The 23,974-nt window shown below is 38.6% G+C and overlaps 1 protein-coding gene across 1 annotated transcript in view; it reads left to right on the top strand.

The window, feature by feature from the left end:
* Positions 1-23,974, top strand: part of MFSD14A (major facilitator superfamily domain containing 14A) — a 49,559-nt gene that overhangs the window by 21,003 nt on the left and 4,582 nt on the right. Inside the window, exons 3-10 of the mRNA XM_065908052.1 lie at positions 6,444-6,506; positions 7,241-7,368; positions 9,245-9,359; positions 12,740-12,958; positions 13,232-13,345; positions 14,076-14,147; positions 22,569-22,681; positions 23,868-23,965. Coding sequence (XP_065764124.1) covers positions 6,444-6,506; positions 7,241-7,368; positions 9,245-9,359; positions 12,740-12,958; positions 13,232-13,345; positions 14,076-14,147; positions 22,569-22,681; positions 23,868-23,965 — 922 coding nt within the window. The remainder of the gene's footprint in view (positions 1-6,443; positions 6,507-7,240; positions 7,369-9,244; positions 9,360-12,739; positions 12,959-13,231; positions 13,346-14,075; positions 14,148-22,568; positions 22,682-23,867; positions 23,966-23,974) is intronic.

Here is a 23,974-nt window from a genome sequence, read left to right as displayed (position 1 = left end):
AGCTCCAGTACTTTGGGCATCTGATGCGAAGAACTGACCCATTGGAAAAGACCCTGATGCTGGGAAAGATTGAAGGCAGGAAAAGAAGGTGATGACAGAGGATGAACTGGTTGGGTGGCATCATGAACTCGATAGACATGAGTTTGAGCAAGCTCCAGGAGTTTGTGATGGACAGGGAAGCCTGGTTGTGCTGCAGTTCCTGGGGTCACAAAGAGTTGGACTTACTGAGAACTGAACTGACCTGAATCATTAAAACTACTTCATCAATGAGGAATTAGCCTCATATTGATGCCAAAAGCTCAGCCTTCCTATACTGGTGCCAAATCATTCTCAGAGAGAGGGATTTGATTGAATTAGAATTATGTTGGGCCTCCCTGATGGCGCAGACAGTAACGCATCTGCCTGCAGTGTGGGAGACCCAGGTTTGATCCCTGTGTCGGGAATATCCTCTGGAGAAGGAAATGGCAACCCACTCCAGTACCCTTGCCTGGAAAATCCCATGGACGGAGGATCCTTGTATGCTACAGTTCATTGGGTCACAAAGAATCGGACACGCCTGAGCGACTTCACTCACTGTGGCTTCACAAACTATGTATTCCCACCCAAGGAGGATTTGATGAAGAGTAGGGCTTCCCTGGTGGCTCAGAGGTTAAAGCGCCTGCCTGCAGTGCAGGAGACCTGGGTTCAATCCCTGGGTCAGGAAGATTCCCTGGAGAAGGAAATGGCAACCCACTCCACTATTCTTGCCTGGAGAATCCCATGAACAGAGGAGCCTAGTGGGCTATAGTCCATGGGGTCGCAAAGGTCACTTTCACTTTCACTAGGCAGCTATAGCTCAAGGGTGGGGTTGCTAAAAAGTTTAGGACCTGTACTCCTTTAATCTCATCCCGGGTAAGTTTCTTGATGATCTTTTGGGTTCCTTTTGTCTGGCCTCAGGTGGTCTAAGCTGTGGAGAATGCTGACATCTTCCATTTGTTGGGTTTTAAATCTATGAAATGACTTCCCTGGTGACTCACACAGTAAAGCGTCTGCCTACAATGCGGGTGACTCCCTGGGTGACTTCAATCCCTGGGTTGGGAAGATCTCCTGGAGAGGGAAATGGCAACCCACTCCAGTATTCTTGCCTGGAGAATCCCATGGACGAAGGAGCCCTCGCAGAGTCGGACACCATGACTGAGCAACTTCACTTCACTTCAAATCTATAAAGAGCTTAAAGATATTAATTTGTGTATCTATAAAAGAGCTTAAAAGTATTATTACTGATTTGGAACAGGAACCCTGCTCCAAGGCTCTACTATTGTTTTCTGACTTTTGGTCCCTTAACTCTGCATCCCTTCCTTCCTTGATTGGCAACTGTTTGAATTCACACTTTGGAACTCAGGAAAGGTCATGAAGACTGAACAGAAAGGCTCCCCAGGTCCAGGAGCCTGTGTACACTGTCCCGCTTACTTTCAATAATACAAGTGAGGAAATTAAGGATTAGAAGAGTTAAAGAGCTTCTTTTGTTCCAGTTCTCAGTCCGAGAACACTGGCAGTAAGTGGTTCACAGCCAGGTTTTAGGTAGTTCAGCAGCCCCACCACCAGCCAGGTAGAGAGATTTAAATATTTGCTAAACTATGCAAGCCAGCAAAAAAAGTTTTTTGTGATGATCCCATAATTTGTGTAGCTGTTTTTTAAATTCATTTCTGGTTTATGTTTTTTCAGTATCTCAACTTTTTGTCTAATTTTGATATCATTTCTTTTCTGATTTGAAAGATTGTTTTCTTTAAGAACAAGGAAGAAGTCCAGTTATTTAATATAAATAACTTACTCGTTTTTTCACAGCTATGGGAAAACTTTGTGCTTAGTATATTCTTAACTATTTTTATTAATTAAAACATAGAAAGTAACTTTGATTTTGATTTTTCTGTTGCTTTCTCTTTCTTTCATTTTTTGAATCCTGGTCAGGAAAATGAAAAGTGCTATTTTGAGACTTAATTATTTTTCTTTTGCCAGCATAAATGTACTTCTCAGAATTATTGCTCTAACATTGGTGCCAATTATTTCATTGAAAGGCTTCTCCCCCCCATCATTATTGTAATAGTTACTCTTAATTCTTGTTTGTTTTTTGTACTTGAATTTTTTAAGATGGTGAAATGATGAGTTGTGGTTACTTGGGACAGTTGTCCATATTATCATAGTCATAATTCTTTACCTTTTTCAAGTTTTTACTTTATTTTTTTAAATCAAACATTCTCTCAGAAAAAAATTAGTTTCAAATATTATTGAATGTTAAGTTCAGAGTTTTATCTTTCTAATTCTTCTCTCATCTTTAATGTATACACATTTTTTAAATTGCAGTTTTTATGCTCTTTGTTTTTTAGCTGTTTGATGGGGAAAACCTTGGCTGAAGAGAGTTAGGCAAATGAGAGATTGAGTTGTAGAGATTAGATGTATGTAAATTGGCAGAGATTGTTAAACTCCAGATATTGAGTCCTTCCTGGTGTTTTGGCCTTTGGGCCTTAGAACTGCAAGAATCTTTGAAATATCACTGAAGAAATTGTACATGAGAAATCTATATATACACAATCCTCTGTATATTATATCAGTGTATGTTACTTTTTTTTTTGCTCTGCCACACAGTTTGGGGGATCCTAATTCCCCAACTAGGGATTGAACCTGTGCTCCCTGCAATGGAAAACGCGGAGTTCCAACCAATAGACCGCCAGGGAATTACCTGGCGGTATGTTACTGTTTTAATTACTAGTAACATAATGTGTGCCGGTTGTAACCCTTAGGCAGTATATAAACACGACAGGACCAGGAAGTTCTCCTGAAGTCCTGTTTATCCCTCCAGGCAGCCTGCAGTTCGGTTATGCTTTCCCAGCCCCATGGGACAGATCGGCCAGTTGGAGGTAAAGATTTCAGATTTACAGTGTTGTTGTTATTGTTGGGTCGCTCAGTCGAGATCCCATGGACTGCAGCATGCCAGGCTTCCCTGTCCTGCACTGGCTCCTGGGCTTGCTACTCATGACCAGGGGGTAGGCTCGGGCATGTGTATCTTTCAGAAGTGATTCTCATGTATCTAGTATACATCACTAATTAAGAACCAATATAGTAATTCAGTATAGACTTTTAAATAAGATTTTGCTCATTTTGAGACTTTCTTTGCAGTTTTTTGCTTTTGACTTTGTTAGCAGTCCTCTTTTCTCTGTTCTGGACTCCCACACTCCCCAGTGTTGGGGTGTGGGGAGGAGTGAGTTCTGGGGTGGAAGGCACCAAGCTGGAGCACTTTGTTCTTTTTTCCAAATATCCGTCAACCTTTAAACATTTTACTTCTTCCTCATGAGTTTTGAAACTGATCATAAATGGTGCCTGCTGGAACAGCTCTTAATGTACATTTAAAAAGGGAAGATGAGAGTGAAAATATAAGTGAGTTTATTTGTATTTTATGTTTATCTCTCTTCCCATACACAACTCTCAAAAATTACAGAGCTTAAGTATTTAGGTTTTCAAAGATACTCTTTGAATTAATTCATTTAACAAATAACCAAACTTAAGATGTATTAGTTATAATAAATATTTGATTTTGGATTTATAATAGCCTTTGTTTTAAAAAGTAAGGTGAAATTAAAAGAATTTAAAAAATATTTCATGTGTTTGTAGTTTCTTTGAGTTTGAAACTTATAAAACTTATAGAGCCTTGTTCTAGAATATAGTCACAGAATACAGTCAAAGAACAAAATGTTCTATGTGCAGGACCTCTGCAGGAGAGGATGGTGAAGTCTCCACCAAGGGGATGTATGTTAATTACATAGGAGAATTTTATACTGACAAATACTTTTAAGAACTGTAATCTTAACACTTTGAGAGGTTGTGACTATATGGTTGGTTCATAATGGTGTTCAAATAGTGATTGTTGGTTGACTAAATAATATACATTTAGGTAAAAAGAATTAATGACAGTAGGATCTATAGTGCTAAGAAGTGGCTTCACTTTTTCAGTGGATTGATGGTTCTAGAAATATTTGATGTTTCAAACTGCTAGATGCACAATCCATGTTAAAGAGCAAGACCCTGGATCCAGACCTCCTGCGTCTCTTCGGTATAAATGTCTTAGTATTCTTTGCTGAGAGATAGTTTCTATTTTTTAAATTGGTTAAATCACTTTGCATAATTATGTTATATTAAGTCATTTTGAAGGCAGAATTTTTAACCTGTTAATTATGAATGTTTAGTTACTATATAAAGGCACTATCTATGAGTCACCAATCGAGATAAAAATATATTAGATTCAAGGCATATATAGTAGATATAGCGCCTGTCTGCCCTTAATAAGTTTGAAATATAATTGAAAAGAAATATTTACTAAATACCTTAAGAGAGAAAAAGTATAAGAACAAACTAACAAGAAGTGTTAGTTGATTAGTCGTGTCTAACTCTTTGCTACCCCACAGACTGTAGCCCGCTAGGCTTGTCTCTCCATGGGATTCTCCAGGCAAGAATACTGGAGTGGGTGGCCATTTCCTTCTCCAGGGGATCTTCCCGACCCAGGAATCCAACCCTTGTCTCCTGTATCTCCTGCATTGGCAGATGGGTTCTGTACCTCTAGTCCCACCTGCCAAACCCCTTACAAAGCTCTATGTGAGAGTGTTGTAATTGCCTATTATATTGTCCTAAAGGAGAAATAGATTGTTTTGAATAGGAAAGTTTGGTAGCCATGTGGAAGATTTGGAGGAAGATTCATTGGAAAAGACCCTGATGCTGGGGAAAATTGAGGGTCAGAGAAGGGGGTGACAGAAGATGAGATGGTTGGATGGTATCACTGACTCAATGGACATGAGTTTGAGCAAACTCAGGGAGATAGTGATGGATAGAGAAGCCTGGCATGCTGTAATTCATGGAGTTCCAAAGAGTCGGACATGGCTTAGTGACTGAACAACAACGACAAAGGGGAAAAAACATTAAGATGGACAGGATATCATGTATAAAAGTATGAATACTGGAAAGCACAGGAATATTCTAAAAACAGTAAAGAGACCAGATTGATTAGAATGAAAGAGCTTAGCAAAGTGAATTGTTATCAATAAGATTTAGCATATTATAAAATTTCTTGTAGATATTCATTATGTCCTTCAGTCTTTTTAATTCCAAACCCATTCTTGTCCCTAAAAAGAATTGGCCATTAGTAGTAACTGGAAGAAAAGCAGATTTGAGTTATGAAACGTTTGGGGAAGCTATGGCCAGAGCAAATAGTGCTAGCCTGTTTTTTTGTAAATAAAGTTTGATTGGAGCACACCCATGCCTGTTCATTTACATACAGTCTGGCTGCTTTTACTGAGTTGAGCGTTTATGACAGTGACCTGCAGAGTCAGAATAAACTGAAAATATTTACTGTCTGGTCCTTCACAGAAAAAGTTTGCAGATGCCTTCTTTCGATCCCGTGAGTCTTCACTATAAATTACAAATAATAGGATTTCTCAACTCTTAAGATTTCAGGCCAGATTTGTCATGGAGGGTGAGACAAGGGGAGCTGACTTAAGTATTGTAGGGTGTTTAGCAGCCTTCCTAACCTCTACCTAATACATGCCGGTAACACCTTTTCTTTCCCTCTCCACTCCCACCCTCCTGTATCCCTCAGGTTGTGACAGAAATGTCTCTGACGTTGCCAGATGTCCTTTGGGGATCAAAATCACCCTCGGTTGAGAATCACAAAACATATGAATACCATAAGCGTGGTTTTTCCCATGTTAGTGATTTTGAGTAATAAGTATTTCTTCTTTATTTTTGTGTGCCTTGTTGCTCAGCCATGTCTGACTCTCTGTGATCCCACGGACTGGAGCCCACCAGGCTCCTCTGTCCATGGAATTGTCTAGGCAAGAGTACTGGAGTGGGTTGCCATCTTCCCGACCCAGGGATTGAACCCAGATCTCCTGCATCACAGGCAGATTATTTAGCTTCTGAGTCCCCTGGGAAGCCCAGTTTTATCTCTAGGTCTGCTTTTGGCAATTAAAATATCACTATCTATTCTTCTAGTCTTCTGTCTTAGATAATACACCTATCTGTAAAGGGAATTGTAAGTCAGTCAGTTATATGTAGGAAGCAGGAGAGCATAGTGAATAAAGCATGGACCTTCAAGCTTGACTTCCTGCCTGCCTTGCAGTTTTGCCACTTATTGACTGTGATCTTGGATAAGATGTTTAACCTCTCTATGTATCTGTTTTCCAATAGGGCTATTAAAAAGAATTAAAGGAGATAATGTGATATAGTGTGCAGTTTAATGCCTTGTGATATAGTAAATGCCATGTAAATGTTTAGTAGTATTAGTATTTTCTCATGTGCATAGTATCATACAAACCTAAAAATTATATGAAATAAAATTCAATTGTATTATGAAGGGGCAGTTTAACTTTTACTAGGACTAAAATGTAGCATGAGCTTTTTATTTTGTTTTTATTTTCTAGGTATTACATGAAACCTTCCCTAAACATACATTTCTGATGAATGGCCTAATTCAAGGAGTAAAGGTAAGATCAGTCCTGTGTATATACATATGTATATGTATATTCATGTAACAAACATGCACACATACACTTATATATATGTAATCCTGCCAGTCCGTTGTGCTGTTAGATCAGTCTGCTAAGTGTTAATTTTTACAATTGGAGTATATACCTCAAGGGATTGCTTAACACTTTTTAAATGAACTGAGTTTTAAATCTATTTGGCTCATATATAGCTAACTACTATGTATAATAATGATAAGCTACATCATAACAGATTTCCCCAGTGTTTTATGTGTTGACATGTTCATTATGGAGATCTGAACACTTTTGTAAACTAGAAACATGAATGTATATTGAAGAGAAAAGAACTAATTAAAAAATACACAATATGAAATATATTGATATGGTAAAGTATTAATTATTCTACATTTTCTTTACTGTTGATTCCCTGTGATCAACAGGTTTATAAATAGAAAATAAGCATATAATATTCCTTCTAGAATTGCTAGTGTAGAGTTGTAGTCGAAAATTCATTAGAATATTTTGTATCTAATGTGCTACAAAGCCCTGCAGATGATTCTGGACAGTCTTGGGAATTTTCAATTATGTACAGACAAGAAATAAGCTCCTTATCTAAAATTTGATGATGTACTTATTTTGGAAATAGACTTGTTTAAAATTCTTCTTTAAAATGATTTATTTTGGCTCATCAATATACATAGTATATGTATTTTCTTCATTTAACTTTTTTTTAGGGTTTGTTGTCCTTCCTCAGTGCCCCTCTTATTGGTGCTCTTTCTGATGTTTGGGGCCGAAAATCCTTCTTGCTGCTAACAGTATTTTTCACGTGTGCCCCAATTCCTTTAATGAAAATCAGCCCATGGTATGTACACATTCAGATTATGGCAATTAAATATTAACTGTTAATTTTTTTCTGAATATTCCCTCATTTCTTTCACTTTTTTCCATCTTATTTATATAGGTTTTAAATATATTTTTCTAATACGTTTATTCTTTGATACAGATAAAATACAGTAGCTGAGTAATATAGCTAATTAGAAATATAGTAGTAAGTAATAAAATATTTTGAACTTGTTGCCACTATAGAAAGCATGTAGACTAGTAGGTAACCTACTTTTAGATTTCATAGCCCAAATTTCAAAACACTATTTTAGGGATTGGATAGAGTTGCTAATTTTTAATTTTCTTAAGTAGAATGTTTAAGAAAAAAAAAACACAGCTTATCATCATTATCTGTATTAATTAGGAAGAGATCTAGTTATAATATCAGTTAAGTCCCAAATAATAGTTTCTTAAAATCAGGAAGACTCGTTGCTAGTTTCTCTCTGCATGTGAAAGAAGTCTGGAGTTGAGCAGTTGAGAGCTGATCTGGCAGGTCCTGGAAAGCAGACTTTTTCTGTCTTCACGCTCTGCCATCCTCTGTTGTCACCTTGCTGTCTGGGATGGTTGCTTATGTGAGTTCCAGCTTGTCGTCGCCTTCAGGCAGCAAGGTGGAAGGAGTGACTTAAGAAGAGCACATCGCCTTCTTTTAGGGAAACTTCAGAATTTTTACCCAACCTCTGCTTGCGTCTTTTTGGTCAGATTGCAGGCACATCCTAGTTAAGAGAGGCTGGGCTCTTGGCCGCCTTGATTAGACTCAAAAGTCTTTCACTGGGGAAGAAGGGAGGGAAAACTCACAAGGAGAATGATTTTCCCAAGATAATAAAGCCTAGTTTAGTTGTAGATAACTGTATTAATTCTTTGACTAACGGTCTTCGCCACTTGGATGTTATTGTTAGTTACTTCTACATCATAGATGGGCTGTCTTTCCATGGTGTATCTAGAAAGGCCAGGGGAGTTTATAGGGCAGGATCTTCCTTTCTCATAGGTGAGCTGTTACCCTAAAGGCCAAACCCCTGATGAATATGAACCACGTAAATGAAACCTTACTAAACAAATCTAGGGCATGAACAAATAATTTGCTGTGAAAAGCAGCATGTTAGAAAAAAATCTAGTAAGCAGTAAAGTCCTGCTGGCATGGTATTTTGAAAGTGAAGTGTGATTATACTGGATTTTAAAAACTGAACGTCATCATTACAACAGAAACTTCTTATTCTCAGCAAGGTATGTTTGAATCATGAATAGCAAAATGTAGTTTGCTTTTTAAAATGGCTTTTGTTCATTTTATAATATCTGTATCGGACACTGCCATGCAGGTTTCTTTTATATGGAAACTGAATTCTTCGTTTTGGCAACATTTGAAGAGCTAAAGATAACTCAGGGAAAAACATCTAGTTTTTTATATATAAGCTCAAGGTAATAGAAACTGAGGAACTAACTTGCCCCTTCAGTTTTATTTACTAAATTTCATTTTTTGTGTAGTACTGTGATGGGAAATAAGATGAATTACAGTAGACTCTAGTTTATTGCTATTTTTAGTAGAAACAACAACAAAGCCACTTAATAAAACAACAAAGCCACTTACCCAACAGTTGGGTAAAAAATTGACCTGAAAACATTATCTAATTTTAAATATTCCTGCACAGTAACTGAGCTGCTATGAAAGGCCCACTTCTAGCCCAATGTTTTTGTAGTATCTGGAGCTTATGATTTATAGGAGAATTAATCTATGAACTGTCTACTAGCTGTTGACTGAAATTAGCTGTTCTTACATTATTAGTTCACTTATAGAAATCAAGGTAGATCAAGGTAATGGTAATTGTTCTAACCTTTTCTTGTCAATTGTCTTTTAATCCTAGGTGGTACTTTGCTGTTATCTCTGTTTCTGGGGTTTTTGCAGTGACTTTCTCTGTGGTATTTGCATATGTAGCAGATATAACCCAAGAACATGAAAGAAGTATGGCATATGGCCTGGTATGTACGTTTAGTCTAATACCTTTATCTGCTGAAAAACACTGCATATTGTCTCTTATTACAAGGAGTACAGCCTTTGCATTACAAGATTATTTTTGCATAAATACATTTTATAAAAATCATCCATCAGATCACATTAAAGCATTTTTTCAGGACAAAAGCCATGTAAGTTCTGCTGTTTTCATTCAGTAAGTATTTGTCAGACATGTCAGATTTGAAATTATAGTGAAATATTTTTACCTTATAGAAGTTCTTTTTAATAGACTACTAAAGGAACTATTTAATATGTAATAAGATTTAAAATTACTAATATATAATGGCTGATCTAAAGGATAATGGGTTAACATCCATCTCTGGGGTCCCAGACCTTTTCTGTGGCTTTGGGGGCCACATATAGTCTCTCTCATATTCAGCTGTTTTTTAAATTAATTTTTATTGAATAAATCTGACATAACATTGTTTAACTTTGAAGTACACAAAGTGTTACTTTGATACTTTTACTTGTTGTAATATAATTGCTGTGTATTTACCATACTGCACAGTTGTAGTACAATACTGGTGTCTGTATTCATTCTACCTCGCACTGGCTCTCTCTGGCCTATTGACTACTCCTTGCAAGTTTGTCTCTCATTTTCTTTTGTTTTTGCTCCTGGGCATGTGTTTACATCACTTTTAATGTGAAAGAACCATTTATAGATAGATTTAGCCCACAGGTGGTAGTTTGCCAAACTCTGAACACTGTTTTGGTAAACTAAATACTTAGTGGCAGTATAGTCTGTTGTCTATCAAATCAAGTTAACAGATCATGATTAGATAGCCAGAAATGGGACAGTGATGAGTTTCAGCAGATATGCGGCAAGCGTCTTCTGTTAAATAAGGACTGAATATCGTGTCAGGCTGAATCTTACTTTTATGAGAGACTGTTTATCTTTGATTGAGAGATCAAAAGAATATTTTAAAAATCATGAAATTAGGAGGATTTTGAAGGAAATAGTCATAAACTTACAAAAATAGTAATCAGTTGTAAACTCAAGTACATTAAATGATGAGATTGATGATAGCCAGGATGTTTTTAAGCAGCTTCCCGGGTGCTGCGGTTGGTAAGGAATCTGCCTGCTCAATACAGGAGACAGAAGAGATGCCAGTTCAGTCCCTGGGTTGGGAAGATCCCCTGGAGTAGGAAATGGCAACCCATTCCAGTATTCTTGCCTAGAAAATCTCATGGACAAAGGAGCCTAGTGGCTACAGTCCATGGAGTCACAAAGAGTTAGACGTGACTGAGCATGCACACATACGTACTATAAAATTATCCATTTTATGTGGCTAGATAAATCAGTTTTGTGGCCATAGCCCAAGTTGTTTCTGTTTTTGCTCAAGTAACTTATTTTGTCTTAGCTAAATCCTTGAAATTAATAATTTTCACCCTGGAAGCTTTATGTTTTAAAGGCACAAGTAGCAAATAACAACTTTAGTCTTCTCAAAGTAATATGGATGCAGATAAAAGAGGTTAAGGTGATCTTTGTGGCCCTCTTTCTATTTGGTCAGAAACAAATGGCCACCAGGTGGGGAGAACTGAGGAGAAGGGAAGTAACATGAAATAATCTACACTCTGATTAGACCTTTTCACTCTGCCTTTGTGCCGTGATCCTGAGAATATTCCCAGATATCTCATTGACTTTCACAGTGAGAACCATTGCCCCTTTCCCAGTTCAGTGCCGGAGCTCTGCTTATACCCAGGTCCCTCTGAGACCACAGCCCACTATAATTAATTTCTAGGGTTACTGAAACAAAATACTACCAGAATCCCGTTTTAAAATGTTTCTAAGCCTGAAGGGTTCCCTTGGGCACATCTGGCATCCCATCTCTTCACCCCTGACCTCAGGCAGTCACCAATCCACTTTCTGTCTCTGTAGTTTTGCTTTCAATAGAAATTTCATATAAAGAAATGATGTAAAATGTAGTCTTTTGTGTCTACACTTAGCATAATCTTAGAAGGTTTATCTATGCTGATACATATATCAGTAGTTCCTTTTTATTGCCATGTAGTATTCCACCATGTGGGACATACCACATTTTGTTTAGCCATTTACTGGTTGATGAATATTTGGATTGATAGCTAGATGTTGATAGTTACTAGAATTTTATGTATTTGTCAGATAGTTGACCACTGACAACTGAATTGCTTATCCTGAACGTGTATTATTAATAAATAGCTGTAGGAACTTCCCCAGGTGGTCCACTGCCCAGGACCCACATTTCCAATGCAGAGGGCCCAGGTTGGATCCCTGGTGAGGGAACTAGATCCTGTGTGCCGCAACTAAGTTGACATGCTGCAACTAAAGATCCCACATGCTGCAGCTAAGACCAGTGCAGCCAAATAAATAAATAATAAATATTATAAGCAGCTATAAATAAGCACTCCTGTGCGGTTAAATGCTCCATGCAAAAGTCAGGAAGAGCATAGAAACAGTAAAGCACAGAGCAGTGAGCAGGAGCTCCTGGACCGCCAACATTAATTCTAAGTGCCCTCTGAAGAGTGTGGTCTCTCTCAGGTGTTACGTGCCGCCACATCTACTGTTGGTTTGCAGAACACTTTATCCAGTAGGCCAGATATGTCTGGGCTTAGCAGTTTTTCTCCATCTGTGTCTTCTCTACTTTAATCTGCATCTTCACCAGACGTGTATGGACTTCCTCAGAATTTGAGAGAGACATGGTTAGAGATGGCTCATTGTCAAGGGTCGAAGCTCTTGTTCTTCCTAACCCTACCACCTAATGATGATCAAGCTCAATTTTGTGTTGTGGCTTAACACTGTTACTGCTGAAGAGAGAAACTTTAAAATCTTTCAGCTGTATTTCAGCCAGCTTTAAATGTGTGACAAAGTAAAAATTCATTTCATTTTAATTTTAGTATTGGGGGAGAAGTCCCAGTGACATTGAATTTCCACAGAGTATTGTTTTAGACTCTTTCCACAGAGCACCAGGGGACTGTGGAAGCACCCTGGGGACCAGCATGCTGGCAGCTGGGGTAAGGGGGGTATTTGGACGGTAATCCAGGCCTCCAACCCCTCTTCAACTAAAGCAATTTTTGTTTATTTTTAAATATATTTTTACTTATAACTTTGTCAGCAGGATTTATTTAAACAGAGGGCTCCAAGGCTTAAAAGAAAGTGAAGCCACTATCTTAGAGGTTATTACATGTTTTTAGTTAAGAATCCAGTTCTTTTCTCCTCCTGCAGAAGAAGAATGTGTAAGAAAACTGGCACAGGGCGGGAGGAAGGGAGCAGCAGGAGGACTGACCTCACTCTGAGTCTCCCGGTGTGGAAGGAGTGCAGCCAGGCTGTCCTTACTCATCTCTTTCTGTTGCTCTCGATTTGCTGCAGGTTTCGGCAACATTCGCTGCAAGTTTGGTAACCAGTCCTGCAATTGGCGCTTATCTTGGGCGAGTGTACGGGGACAGCTTGGTGGTGGTCCTGGCGACAGCGATAGCTTTGCTAGATATTTGTTTTATCCTGGTTGCCGTGCCGGAGTCATTACCTGAGAAGATGCGGCCTGCGTCGTGGGGAGCACCCATTTCCTGGGAACAGGCTGACCCCTTTGCGGTAACTTTATACACTTTGGCAAAAACATGAATGTGTGATTCAGTGCAGCATTAATGTTTTGTTGCAGATGTTTCTTTGGGAAAAACATCGTGATGAATTTTTAAAACTATTTTAGAAACTTCAGAATAGTTTTGGGGAGAATGAGAATAAACTGGGGGAAAAAAATGACAGCTAGTGTCTGTATGTACACTGCCAGAAGATACCTCTGCATGTTCTTAAGAATAGTTCAGTCTTTTGATATAAAACCTTATATCGGTCTTTTTCTTGTTCTAGTCCTTAAAAAAGGTGGGCCAAGACTCCATTGTGCTGCTCATCTGCATTACCGTGTTTCTTTCCTACTTACCAGAGGCAGGCCAATATTCCAGCTTTTTTTTATACCTCAGACAGGTAAAATTCTTTTCTACTAAAGTGGACTTTTCTTTCATTGGTTAGTGCCTTAATAAAAAAATTTAATCTTGAGAGAGCTATAAGAATAGAGACTTTTAAAAATGACTATCATTTTAGAAATATGGCTCACTAGAATTAACTTCCTAGTTAGTGTGACCGACGCATTTCTATTAAGACTTTTGGCTTAGGCAAAAAGAGATAATCTCCTGTCAATGTATGTGGTTTGAGTTTATGTGTTCCTTACAGAGATGACGGAATGCTTTTAATTCACTCACCTGCCCCAGACAGTCTCTTTGTGATTTAGAGCATATACTAATAAAGCAGCTAGCCAGAATGAGAGCATTTGTTTTTTCCTCCTTGACACTAATCTTTTTGGCAGCTATTAAGCCTTTATCAATATGCATGAAAATTACAAAGTGGTACAATATTTATTTGTAAAATAGATTTTAAATGCTTGATAGCAGTCTCCAATTTAGGAAATCAAAATTAAGGGATCAGGATTTAAATTTACTTAATCTGAGTTAAGTAGCTGTTATTTTCAGCATCCTACTTTGTTATAATTTTGGTTCTCAGTGAATACCAGATTCTTCCTCTGAGGAGTTCTTTGATTATGAATGAATTGCATTTTCTTTTCTTGTCCTATTTAATGTTAATATACAGGTAGTTATGTTAGTATGGTATTTTTTGTGCTTTTATATTTATTAATGTTACTTTTTTGGAAACCCTCTAGATAATGAAATTTTCACCAGAAAGTGTTGCAGCATTTATAGCAGTCCTTGGCATTCTTTCTATTATTGCACAGGTGAGTTTTCTTTCTCATTAGAGGGAAAGATGTTTGAAGGTTCAGAGATAACAATTCTGTTAGTATAGGTAGTATTGATTGACACATACTAATCAACATATGATGTAAACAAGAAAGACAGTTTATTAACTTACACTAGACTATAGTCACCTGCATAAAACAGAAATTCTATGTTAGTGTTGTTCTACTGTTGAATGATTCATTCAGTAAATGTTCATTGAATACCTATCATGAGTCAGGCTCTTGTGATATAGCAGTGAACTTAACTAAATCCCTGCTGTTGTAAAGTTAGCATTCTTGTGGGATAAGAGGATGAATAAAAGTGTTGGTGTAAACATATCTGGTGTAATGAAAACTGGAGAAAAAGGGTAAAAGGGATGCAGCACGTGGCTAGGAGCAGGGTGTTATTTTATCTGGGAGAGTGGGAAGACTTTGCTGATACAAGTGACCTTTGAGCCGAGACTCAGAGGAATGAGGAACAATCCACTAGAGTACCTGGAGGAGGAGAATTCTGAACCACCAGCCCAGAACCACACCTCTGAGAGAGCATTCCTAGATGTGTGAGAAGCAGCAAGGGGACAGGATGGCTCTGGTGCAGTGAACAAGGGGGAGTGTCAGGAAATTAAATCCAAGAGGTAGAGAGGGACCCGATTTGTGTGGGGTCTTCCACGTCTCCGTAAGACTTGACAAGAAGATAGGAAGCCATGGGAGCGTTTTGAGCAGAGAAGTGACATGAAGGTATTTTTATCTTGGAAACTCAGTTGGGAGCCAGTGGTTGTTTGAAGAATAAGATATTAATCAACACAAGAATCTGGATTTCCTTAGGAGATATTTCATCCTGACCTTCATATTATCTGTATTCCACACTTTCCCCAAGGTGGAAAAGACTCTCCCCTTTCTTCCTGTTTGGCTTTGATGGTGGTTTGAAGAATAAGATATTAATCAACACAAGAATCTGGATTTCCTTAGGAGATATTTCATCCTGACCTTCATATTATCTCTATTCCACACTTTCCCCAAGGTGGAAAAGACTCTCCCCTTTCTTCCTGTTTGGCTTTGATTTTCTAGATTCCGTAAGAGAGTGCACACACATGTGCACACACACACACACACACACACACACGTGGTCTACCCTAGCACACTTTCCCACCTGATGTGCACACACACACACACACACACACACACACACACACACACACGTGGTCTACCCTAGCACACTTTCCCACCTGAAATCCAGTCTCCTGGGTTGCAGCTTTGTCTTACTGTACTCTTAAAATGGTAAGTAAACTCTATTTGATAGTATTCTTGGATGGTTCACCATCTCCTAGGTAGGATTGCTTCTGGAGATCTCATCATTTATGAATTTCTGGTAGGTTTAGTTAAAAACTTTAAATTCTATAATATACTTCCCCCGTGACCTCACACATGCATACATGTGATACTAATTATTAGTCTTATTTTTAACCTCAGTTTTGTCCTAAAAATCCTTGATCTGGAAAAACATTGCATTTAAATATTCATTCCTTGCTGTCAGGAATGTGTTCTTCATCTTTGGAGGAAAATAAAGTATTGCTGGTATATACAAATAGCTTTCAAAAAAAAAACACCTTTCTGAACACGAAGGAAAGTGTACTAAGACTAAAGCTTGATGAGTTATGAAATGTTAACTGACCTTGAATCCCGAGATAAATCTAGCGTGATAGTTATGTCTTATCTTTCAGATATTGCTGTGATTAGATTTGCTACTATTTTTATTTGATTTAGATCTTAAAGAGAGCAGGCTAATAGTTCCTATAATGACATTTAAGAGGTTAGTAGCTGTACAGTCGTAAGTTCTGCGTCATACTAAACTGAGTATGGAAGCTGTAGGTGGGCACCTGGTAAATTTAGGCACACTAGGGACTGCTTGAATGAGTAATTGAAGGTGCTTTAGGGGAAATTTTCCCTTTGCTCAATAGATGGCATCAGGTACAAAGGATACAAAATGGAAAACAGCCCTAAGAAGAGCTCAGAATCAGGGCGGGCAGACATGTGAACCCAGGAGGGAGCATGGTTGGGTTTGCCTTAGAAAGAGTCCCGCAGTAGCAGGTTCACGAGGGCTGTGAATCTGGGAAGGAACAAGCTTCGGCCCAGCCGGCCTTGATAGCACAACAGATGCTGTATCCAGAAACGTGGTCCACAAAGAATGTAGTACTTAACTGACCTACATAGGGATGGGGGCCTACATAGGGATGTAGTTTATGAGATGTGAAATCACATTTCTGAAAGTGAGAAAATTATTTAAATTTCAGAAACAGATGAATAGGAATATGTAGCCTGCATGTAAATATTGATAATTATAGTTTGTCATTATATGAATTAAAATATCAAGTATAGTTTATAGCCCTAAAGGTAGAAGCATTATGTTCTCATTTCTGGCAGGTACACAGTTGAGAATACCTTCTCCCCGTTGATCTCTCAAGGCAGTGAAAAACCAGTCTTTGTGTCTCCCCAGCAGCACAGAGCTGCCTGCAGCTCGCACCGGTGCCTCCCTTTGTTGACTTTCCCGCTTGCCCTTGTGCCTTTGTTCCTGCCCTGCGTACTGCCTGCCCCTCTTACCCCTTGAGTGTTCCTTCTCTGAGTTCCCATATAACTTGCCTGTATCTCTATCATGGTACAAAATGCACTGTATTATGAATTTTACCTATTTATTTCTGATTATTTTGCCTCAGTAGATCATGAACTCTAGTAGAGCTCTTAGAAGATGTGAAGTCAGAATTGTATCATAATTTGTTTTTGTCACTCTAGCACCCTAAACTGCACCTGCAGCCCCATGGGTGCTAAATTAGAGGTCACTTTTTTTTTTCCATAGTAAATATCACAGTGTAGCTTCTCACCCAGAATTACAAGATCTAATAACATGTACAGCCTTCCAGTGGAAGCTGCACGGTTTCCGTCCCCTTGGGGGCCTTTACTCTCTGGTCTGCCATCGGCCCCATCACTGCCATGGCACCAGCAGGCATGAGTTCATTACATTTCACTAAATATTCACACAAGTGCGTGAATCCAGTTCGTTCTACACACCTCTCCTCCTTGGTGCAGTCACCTGGTCCCCTGTGTCCTGGTGACATCCAGATTTATACCAGGCCAGTGCTGTCGGACACATCTGGACATCTCACACTCGACATGGCCATGACTGCAGCCCGGCTTCCTCCCACCCACCCTGCTCATCTCATTTGGTGCCTTCACCGCTCTCCCAGCTGTTGAGGCCAGGAACCTTGGCACCACTCTTGATTCCTTCCTTTCTCCTTCTCCTACATCCAACCCATTAGATGGCATCTCCTTTCACCTCTCTCTCCAAAACATATTTTGGGTATTTTTGTTTGCGTGTTTGTCTTGTTTTTGTTTTTCAACTTTTAATTGTATATTGGAGTACCGTTGTGTGACGATGTTGTGATAGTTTCAGGTCTACAGCAGAGTGATCCAGCCATACATACATGTATCCATTCTCCCCCAGTCTCCTTTCCCATCCAGGTTGCCACACAGCATTTCACAGAGCTCCCCATGCTATACACGAAAGTTCACTTGTATTATTTCTTTTTAGATTCTTCACATAAGCAGTATCACATGGTATTTCTCTTTCTCTGACTGACTTCACTAAGTATGATCATCTGCAGGTCCATCCATGTTGCTGCAAATGACATTATTTTATTATTTTCAATGGCAGAGTAATACTCCATTGTATATATGTACCACATCATCTTTATTCATTCACCTGTCGATGGACTTTTTAGGTTACTTCCATGTCTGACTGTTGTAAACAGTGTTATAGTGAATTCGAGAGCATGTATCCTTTCAGACCATGTTTTTCTCCAGATATATGCCCAGGAATGGGATTGCAGGGTCATGTAGCTGTTTTTATTTTGAGGAACCTCCATACTGTTCTCTGTAATGGCTGTACCAATTACATTCTCATCAATAGTGTAGGAAGGTTCCTTTCTCCGTTCACCCTCTCCACCATTTATTGTTTGTAGAATTTTTTTTGATGATAGCCATTTTGACTGGTGTAAGGTGATACCTCATTGTAGTTTTGATTTGCATTTTTCTAGTAATTCGTGATATTGAAAATCTTTTCATGGGCCTCTTGGCCATCTGAGGTGGATTTCTTATAGACATCATATATGTGGGTCTTTTTTTTGTATCCATTCAGCCACTCTATGTCTTTTGGTAGTGCATTTAATCCATTTGTTTACATTTAAGGTTAAGTATTGATGTAAATATCCTTATACGTTTAAGGATAAGTATTGTGTTTATATTGCTGTTTTCTTAATTGTTTTCAGTTGTTTTATCCCAGTTTGTTTTTGTAGGTCTTTTTTCTTCTCTTTCATTCTCTTCTTTTGTGGTTTGATGACCATCTTTAGTGTTGGGTTTGGTTGCTTTTTCTCTTTTGTGTGTTTATCTATTGTAGTTTTTGGGTTTGCTGTTCCCCTAAGGTTTCAATATAGCAGTTTGTATATATACAATGTTGTTTTAAGTTGCTTGTTTCTTTCTTGCCTAGAGGAGTTTCTTTAGCATTTGTTGCAAAGCTGGTCTGGGGTGCTGAATTCTGTTAGCTTTTACTTGTCTGTAAAACTTTTGATTTCTCTGTCAAATCTGAATGAGAGTCTAACTGGACAGAGTATTCTTGGTTGTAGGTTCTTCCCTTTCATCATTTTAAATATATGCCATTCCCTTTTGACTTGCAGAATTTCTACTGAGAAATCAGCTGAAAACCTTATAGGAGTTCCCTTGTATGTTATCTGTAGTTTTTGCCTTGTTGCTGTTAATATTTTTTCTTTGTCTTTAATTTTTGTCAGTTTGATTACCATGTGTCTCAGATTTTTCCTTCCTGGACTTGGTTGACTATTTCCTTTCCCATGTTAGGGAATTTTTCAGCTGTTATCTCGCCAAATATTTTTTTGGGTCCTTTTGTTCTTTTCTTCTGAGACCCATATAATGCAAAGGTTGGTGCATTTAATGTTGTCCCAGAGGTCTCTTAGGCTCTCTTCATTTCTTTTCATTTTTTTCTTTATTCTCTTTGTCAGGAGTGATTTCCATCATTCTGTCTTCCAGGTCACTTATCTGTTCTTCTGCCTTAGTTATTCTGCTATCGATTCCTTCTCATGTATTTTTCATTTCAGTTATTATATTGTTTATCTCTGTCTGTTCTTTAGTTCTTCTAGGTCTTTGTTAAATATTTCTTGCATCTTTTCGATCCTGCCTTCCATTCTTTTTCCAAGATCCTGGATCATCTTCACTATCATTATTCTAAATTCTTTTTCAGGAAGGTTGCCTGCCTCCACTTCATTTAGTTGTGTTTCTAGGGTTTTGTCTTGTCCCTTTGTCTAGGACATAACCATCTTCCTTTTCATCTAACTTTTTGTGATTGTGACTTTCATTCTGCAGGCTGCAGGATTGTAGCTCTTCTTGCTTCTGCTGTCTGCCCTCTGGTGGATGATGCAAGAGGCTTGTGCAAGCTTCCTGATAGGAGGGATTGATGGTGGGTAGAGCTGGGTCTTGCTCAGCAAAACTTTGTCTGCTAATGGCTGGGGCTTCTGTTGGTTGGTTGGCCTGCGGTGAGCCAGCCCTGGAGCTTACAGACTGTTTGGTGGGGCTGATGATGGCCTCCTTAGGATTTACACCGAGTACGTCCAAGAACTGCTGCTGCTTGTCCCTGTGTGAGCCACAGCCACCCCCACTGCCCCTCACCACCGCCTCTGCACAAGACCCTCCAGCACTAGCTGGAGTGCTAGTCTGAGCAGGTCTGGCTCAGTCTCCGGTGGGGTCACTGCTCCTTTCCCCTGGGTCCTGGTGTGCCCTCCAGGAGTGGTCTCTCTGTTTCCCCCAGTCCTGTGGAAGCCCTGCAGTCAAATTCTGCTGGCCTTCAAAGTCAGTTTCTCTGGGGATTCCTCCTCCTGTTGCTGGATAGCCAGGTTGGGAAGGTTGATGTGTGGCTCAGAACCTTCACCCCAGTGGGAGAACTTCTGTAGTGTAATTGCTTTCCAGTTTGTGAGTCACCCACCCAACAGTTACACAATTTTATTTCATCATGATTGCATCCCTCTTAACATCTCATTGTGGCTTCTTTGTCTTTAGATGTGGGGTATCTTTATTGGTGGGTTCCAGCGTCCTGTCAATCATTGTTCAGCAGTTATTTGTGATTCCAGTGCGCTCTCAAGAACTGGGTGAGGGCGTGTCCTTCCACTCCACCATCTTGAACCTGTCTCCCCCAAACCTATTTTGAATCAAAGTATTTCTCACCATCTCCATTATTAGGAACCTTGTCTACCATGACAGGTAGCCTCCATTTGGTCTGTTTCCATACCTGTCTCCCTACTGTTTATTTGCCACTTGACAGAGGGATTTTTGTAAAGTTGAAATTAAGTCTTTCTGAACGTTTAATATTCTCTTTCTGTCACAATCAGAATAACATCTAGGCTCTTGACAAAACCTCATTTTCCTCTTTTCTCCATGTACACTTGGATTGGAGTGTTCTTTTCCCCTGGGTACTCATATAACTGCCCTTCATTTTCATTCAGCGCTCACCTCAGAAAGGCCTTTCCTCCACATCCTGGTTTGAGCAGCACCTCTATCACACTACCTTACTTTATTTTCTTCATAGCAGCTACAGCCTCAAATTTGACTATTTTTTCTCTACTTGGAGGTGATCTAGTGGGCTAGACAAAACATCCGTTTGGGATTTTCCATCTTATGGGAAAACCTGAACAAGTATTTTGACTAACCCAATATTTTCTGAACAGTACTTTGATCTATTCACTGTTCCCAAGTTGGTGCCCTCAGACCTAAAATAGCCATTGCATATAGTAGGAACTGGGCAAATATTTCTTGACTGAGTGACAAGGTGATGTCAGTTAACTGTTAATTAGCTGTGTCATCTTGGTTAAGTCATAAGTCATTTTAACTTTTGGGACTTGGTTCTTTTGGTTCTCTTAAAAATGAGGATTATATTAAATTAAGGGATACTAATTTTTTTTCCCACCTAGCTCAGTCTAGATACTAAATAAGAAATTTCTTCCTTTACATTATTAAGAATATTGTGACATTTAAAATCATGCATGCTTTCTAAAACACTTATTAAGAACTTATACTAGATCCTGGGGATACAGAGAAAAAAATCCTTGCCCTTGGGAGAAAATCAGTGTCTCAGTTAGAGTATCATACACAAAGGAAGTTTTTCTTTTCTAATTGCTTACTCTGGGTGAGTTCCCTTTTGTGGCTGTGGTTTTTGAAGAATGTAATCCAACAAGGTTTCATGCTTTGTGGAATTCAATTTTGTGTTCAGTTGATTTAAGGGAAAATCTCAGAGAAGAAAGCTGTGAGTGTTAACTGTTCAAGAATCATGAAAAGAATCTTCATTTACTAACCACTGGCTTATTTGAATCTGATTAAACTCTTAAATGATTGTCTCAATTTAATGAATTTTAAACTTGTACTTGATAGTTTTGAGCTGAGTGCATTAGCCAGTCATCAAGTAGTGATCTGAATTATTTTCACTTCTCCTTTATGGACTTACCAGCTATCTAAAGGGATGTATTTAACACTAAGGTACCCAAATCATTGCTGAATTTTTCTTTGAAAGAAAAGGAAGAAAACCCAATCTATAATATTGTTTATTAAATGTGCTGGGCACAATGCTAAGTTTATCGTTTCATCTAGCTCATATGACAAAGTTTTGAAGTGGATACTATTTTCGTGATCTTGTAAGAGACAAGACTGAGTTTCAGAGTGAGTGCCTTGCCCAGGGTCACATGGTTAGAGCTAAGATTATGATTAAGGCTGTTTTTCCCAAAGCTGTGTTCTTATTTATTATCCTATACTACTCCCAAGTCATACTTGTTAAACTGATTTACTGTTCATAAAAGCATCATGGTTTCAGCAGTCAGTTAATTTAGTGAAGGATATGTAAGTAACTGTACTGTTCCAGTTTTCTTTCGTCAGGAGAATAAGCATTTGGGATTAATTTGGACCTGTAAAAAAATGTTTTAAGCTATTATGTAACAGGAAGTCTCCAAACCATGAGTTAGAACCTGTCATTACTACTGTTTACAATTTTTGATTTTAAATGGTCCTCAGTAGAAATGTACTGAACACAAAGTTCACCTTTCTATTTTCAGTTTTCTGACTTTTCCCCTGAATCTGGATCTGTCAGCAGAGGAACCTTTCATCTGCTTATTTCACCTGGTATAATGATTTCAGGTCTATTCAGGGTAATTGTTGCTGCAAAACCAATGTAGAAATAGTCTACATTTCTAAAACCAAAGTGGTAATAGTCCTTTTATATTAGATATTAAAATAAGTTACCATGTACCTTTTTTTTTTCTTTTCAGTGTTAAAAAGCTTATTCTGTTCTAATAAACCATTTTGGTGTTTCTTATTTTCCAGACCATAGTCTTGAGTTTACTTATGAGGTCAATTGGAAATAAGAACACCATTTTATTGGGTCTGGGATTTCAAATATTACAACTGGCATGGTATGGCTTCGGTTCAGAACCTTGGTATGTACAAATCTTTTAATTTTCTTAATTTTGGTGTTTGCCTTGTTCTTGTTTTTCACCTTTTTTGGGGTATAACTGACAAAATTTTTATATTTCCTAATTGCTTCTCAAATAAGAATTAGACTTTAATCTGCCTTTTGGTATGCTTTTTTTTCCCTCAAAATGTATATAAACAGATTTCTCACTTGTGTATTCTATAGTGGCTTGAGAACAGTGGAGTGACATTTTATATCTAAGCAACAGATTGGGTTTTTTTAATGAGATTATTGAGCTTTTCAGTCCCCAGTGAGCATTTAATCCAGTTTAGTTTGTTAGGAAATAACATGTAATCCGAGAGCAGCAAGGTTAGGGAAGAAAAAGCGGAGTAATACCACTTTTTTGATCATTACTGATGGCAAACCAGAAACCCAGTTGTTTTGGTTCTGGCTTCATGCTTGGAAGGCTCTCTGCTTTTCTTGCCTCTTTGGTTTCCTGCAGGGAGGTGATGGTAGAGGTGCTGCTGCTGTCAGGCTGCCCATGTACACTTCTCTGCTCAGATCCTACAGGGCTGAACTCCATAGTGTTTGCAGTAGTTTCATTCAGCTGAACACACCACCTGTTTGGGTGTGGATATGAGTAAGCACCCAAGACTGTGTTCTGATGGACATTGTAGTTTTCAGTCTAGCTTGTAAATGAGATGCTCACAACTTAGTGAAAACATTTCTTTTTTAAACATCAAGCCAGAAGCACATTTAGATCAAATTAGTGCTTTTTTTTTTTCACACCGAATCATAAATCTCTGGGAACCTTGCCATAAGTTACAAGCAAACATTTAGAAACATTTAATGTTTCATTCTGTGTATTATACATGATTCCAACATTCTCCACCCACCCCCAGTCCTGCAGAAATAATACCCAACACACTTTACAGTTTAGATGTGATATGTGATATCCCAATTCTACATTAATACAGCATTCTCGTGAATAAGCGACTGTATTTCTGCTTTCTAGAAGAGTAAACAGGGTTAGACTTTTAAGTGACTTGCCCAGAGTCACAGAGGAAAGAAGAGCTAGTTCTCCTTTCTCCTGTACCACAGCTGTTTCTCAGTAAGAGTTACTTGATTTAAATACGTCTTTACATGTTTACATACAGGTACAATGAGGAATAACCACATCACTATTTCTGTTTTGCTGCCTTTGGTTGCAGGATGATGTGGGCTGCTGGGGCGGTGGCAGCCATGTCCAGCATCACCTTTCCCGCTGTCAGTGCACTGGTTTCACGAACTGCTGATGCTGATCAACAAGGTGGGTTGA

The sequence above is a fragment of the Muntiacus reevesi genome, chromosome 1 (genome assembly GCF_963930625.1).
Source record: "Muntiacus reevesi chromosome 1, mMunRee1.1, whole genome shotgun sequence".
In the NCBI taxonomy this organism is placed as follows: Eukaryota; Metazoa; Chordata; class Mammalia; order Artiodactyla; family Cervidae; genus Muntiacus; species Muntiacus reevesi.
Note: the sequence above shows the minus strand (reverse complement) of the source record. Positions and strands in the feature narration are given on the sequence as shown.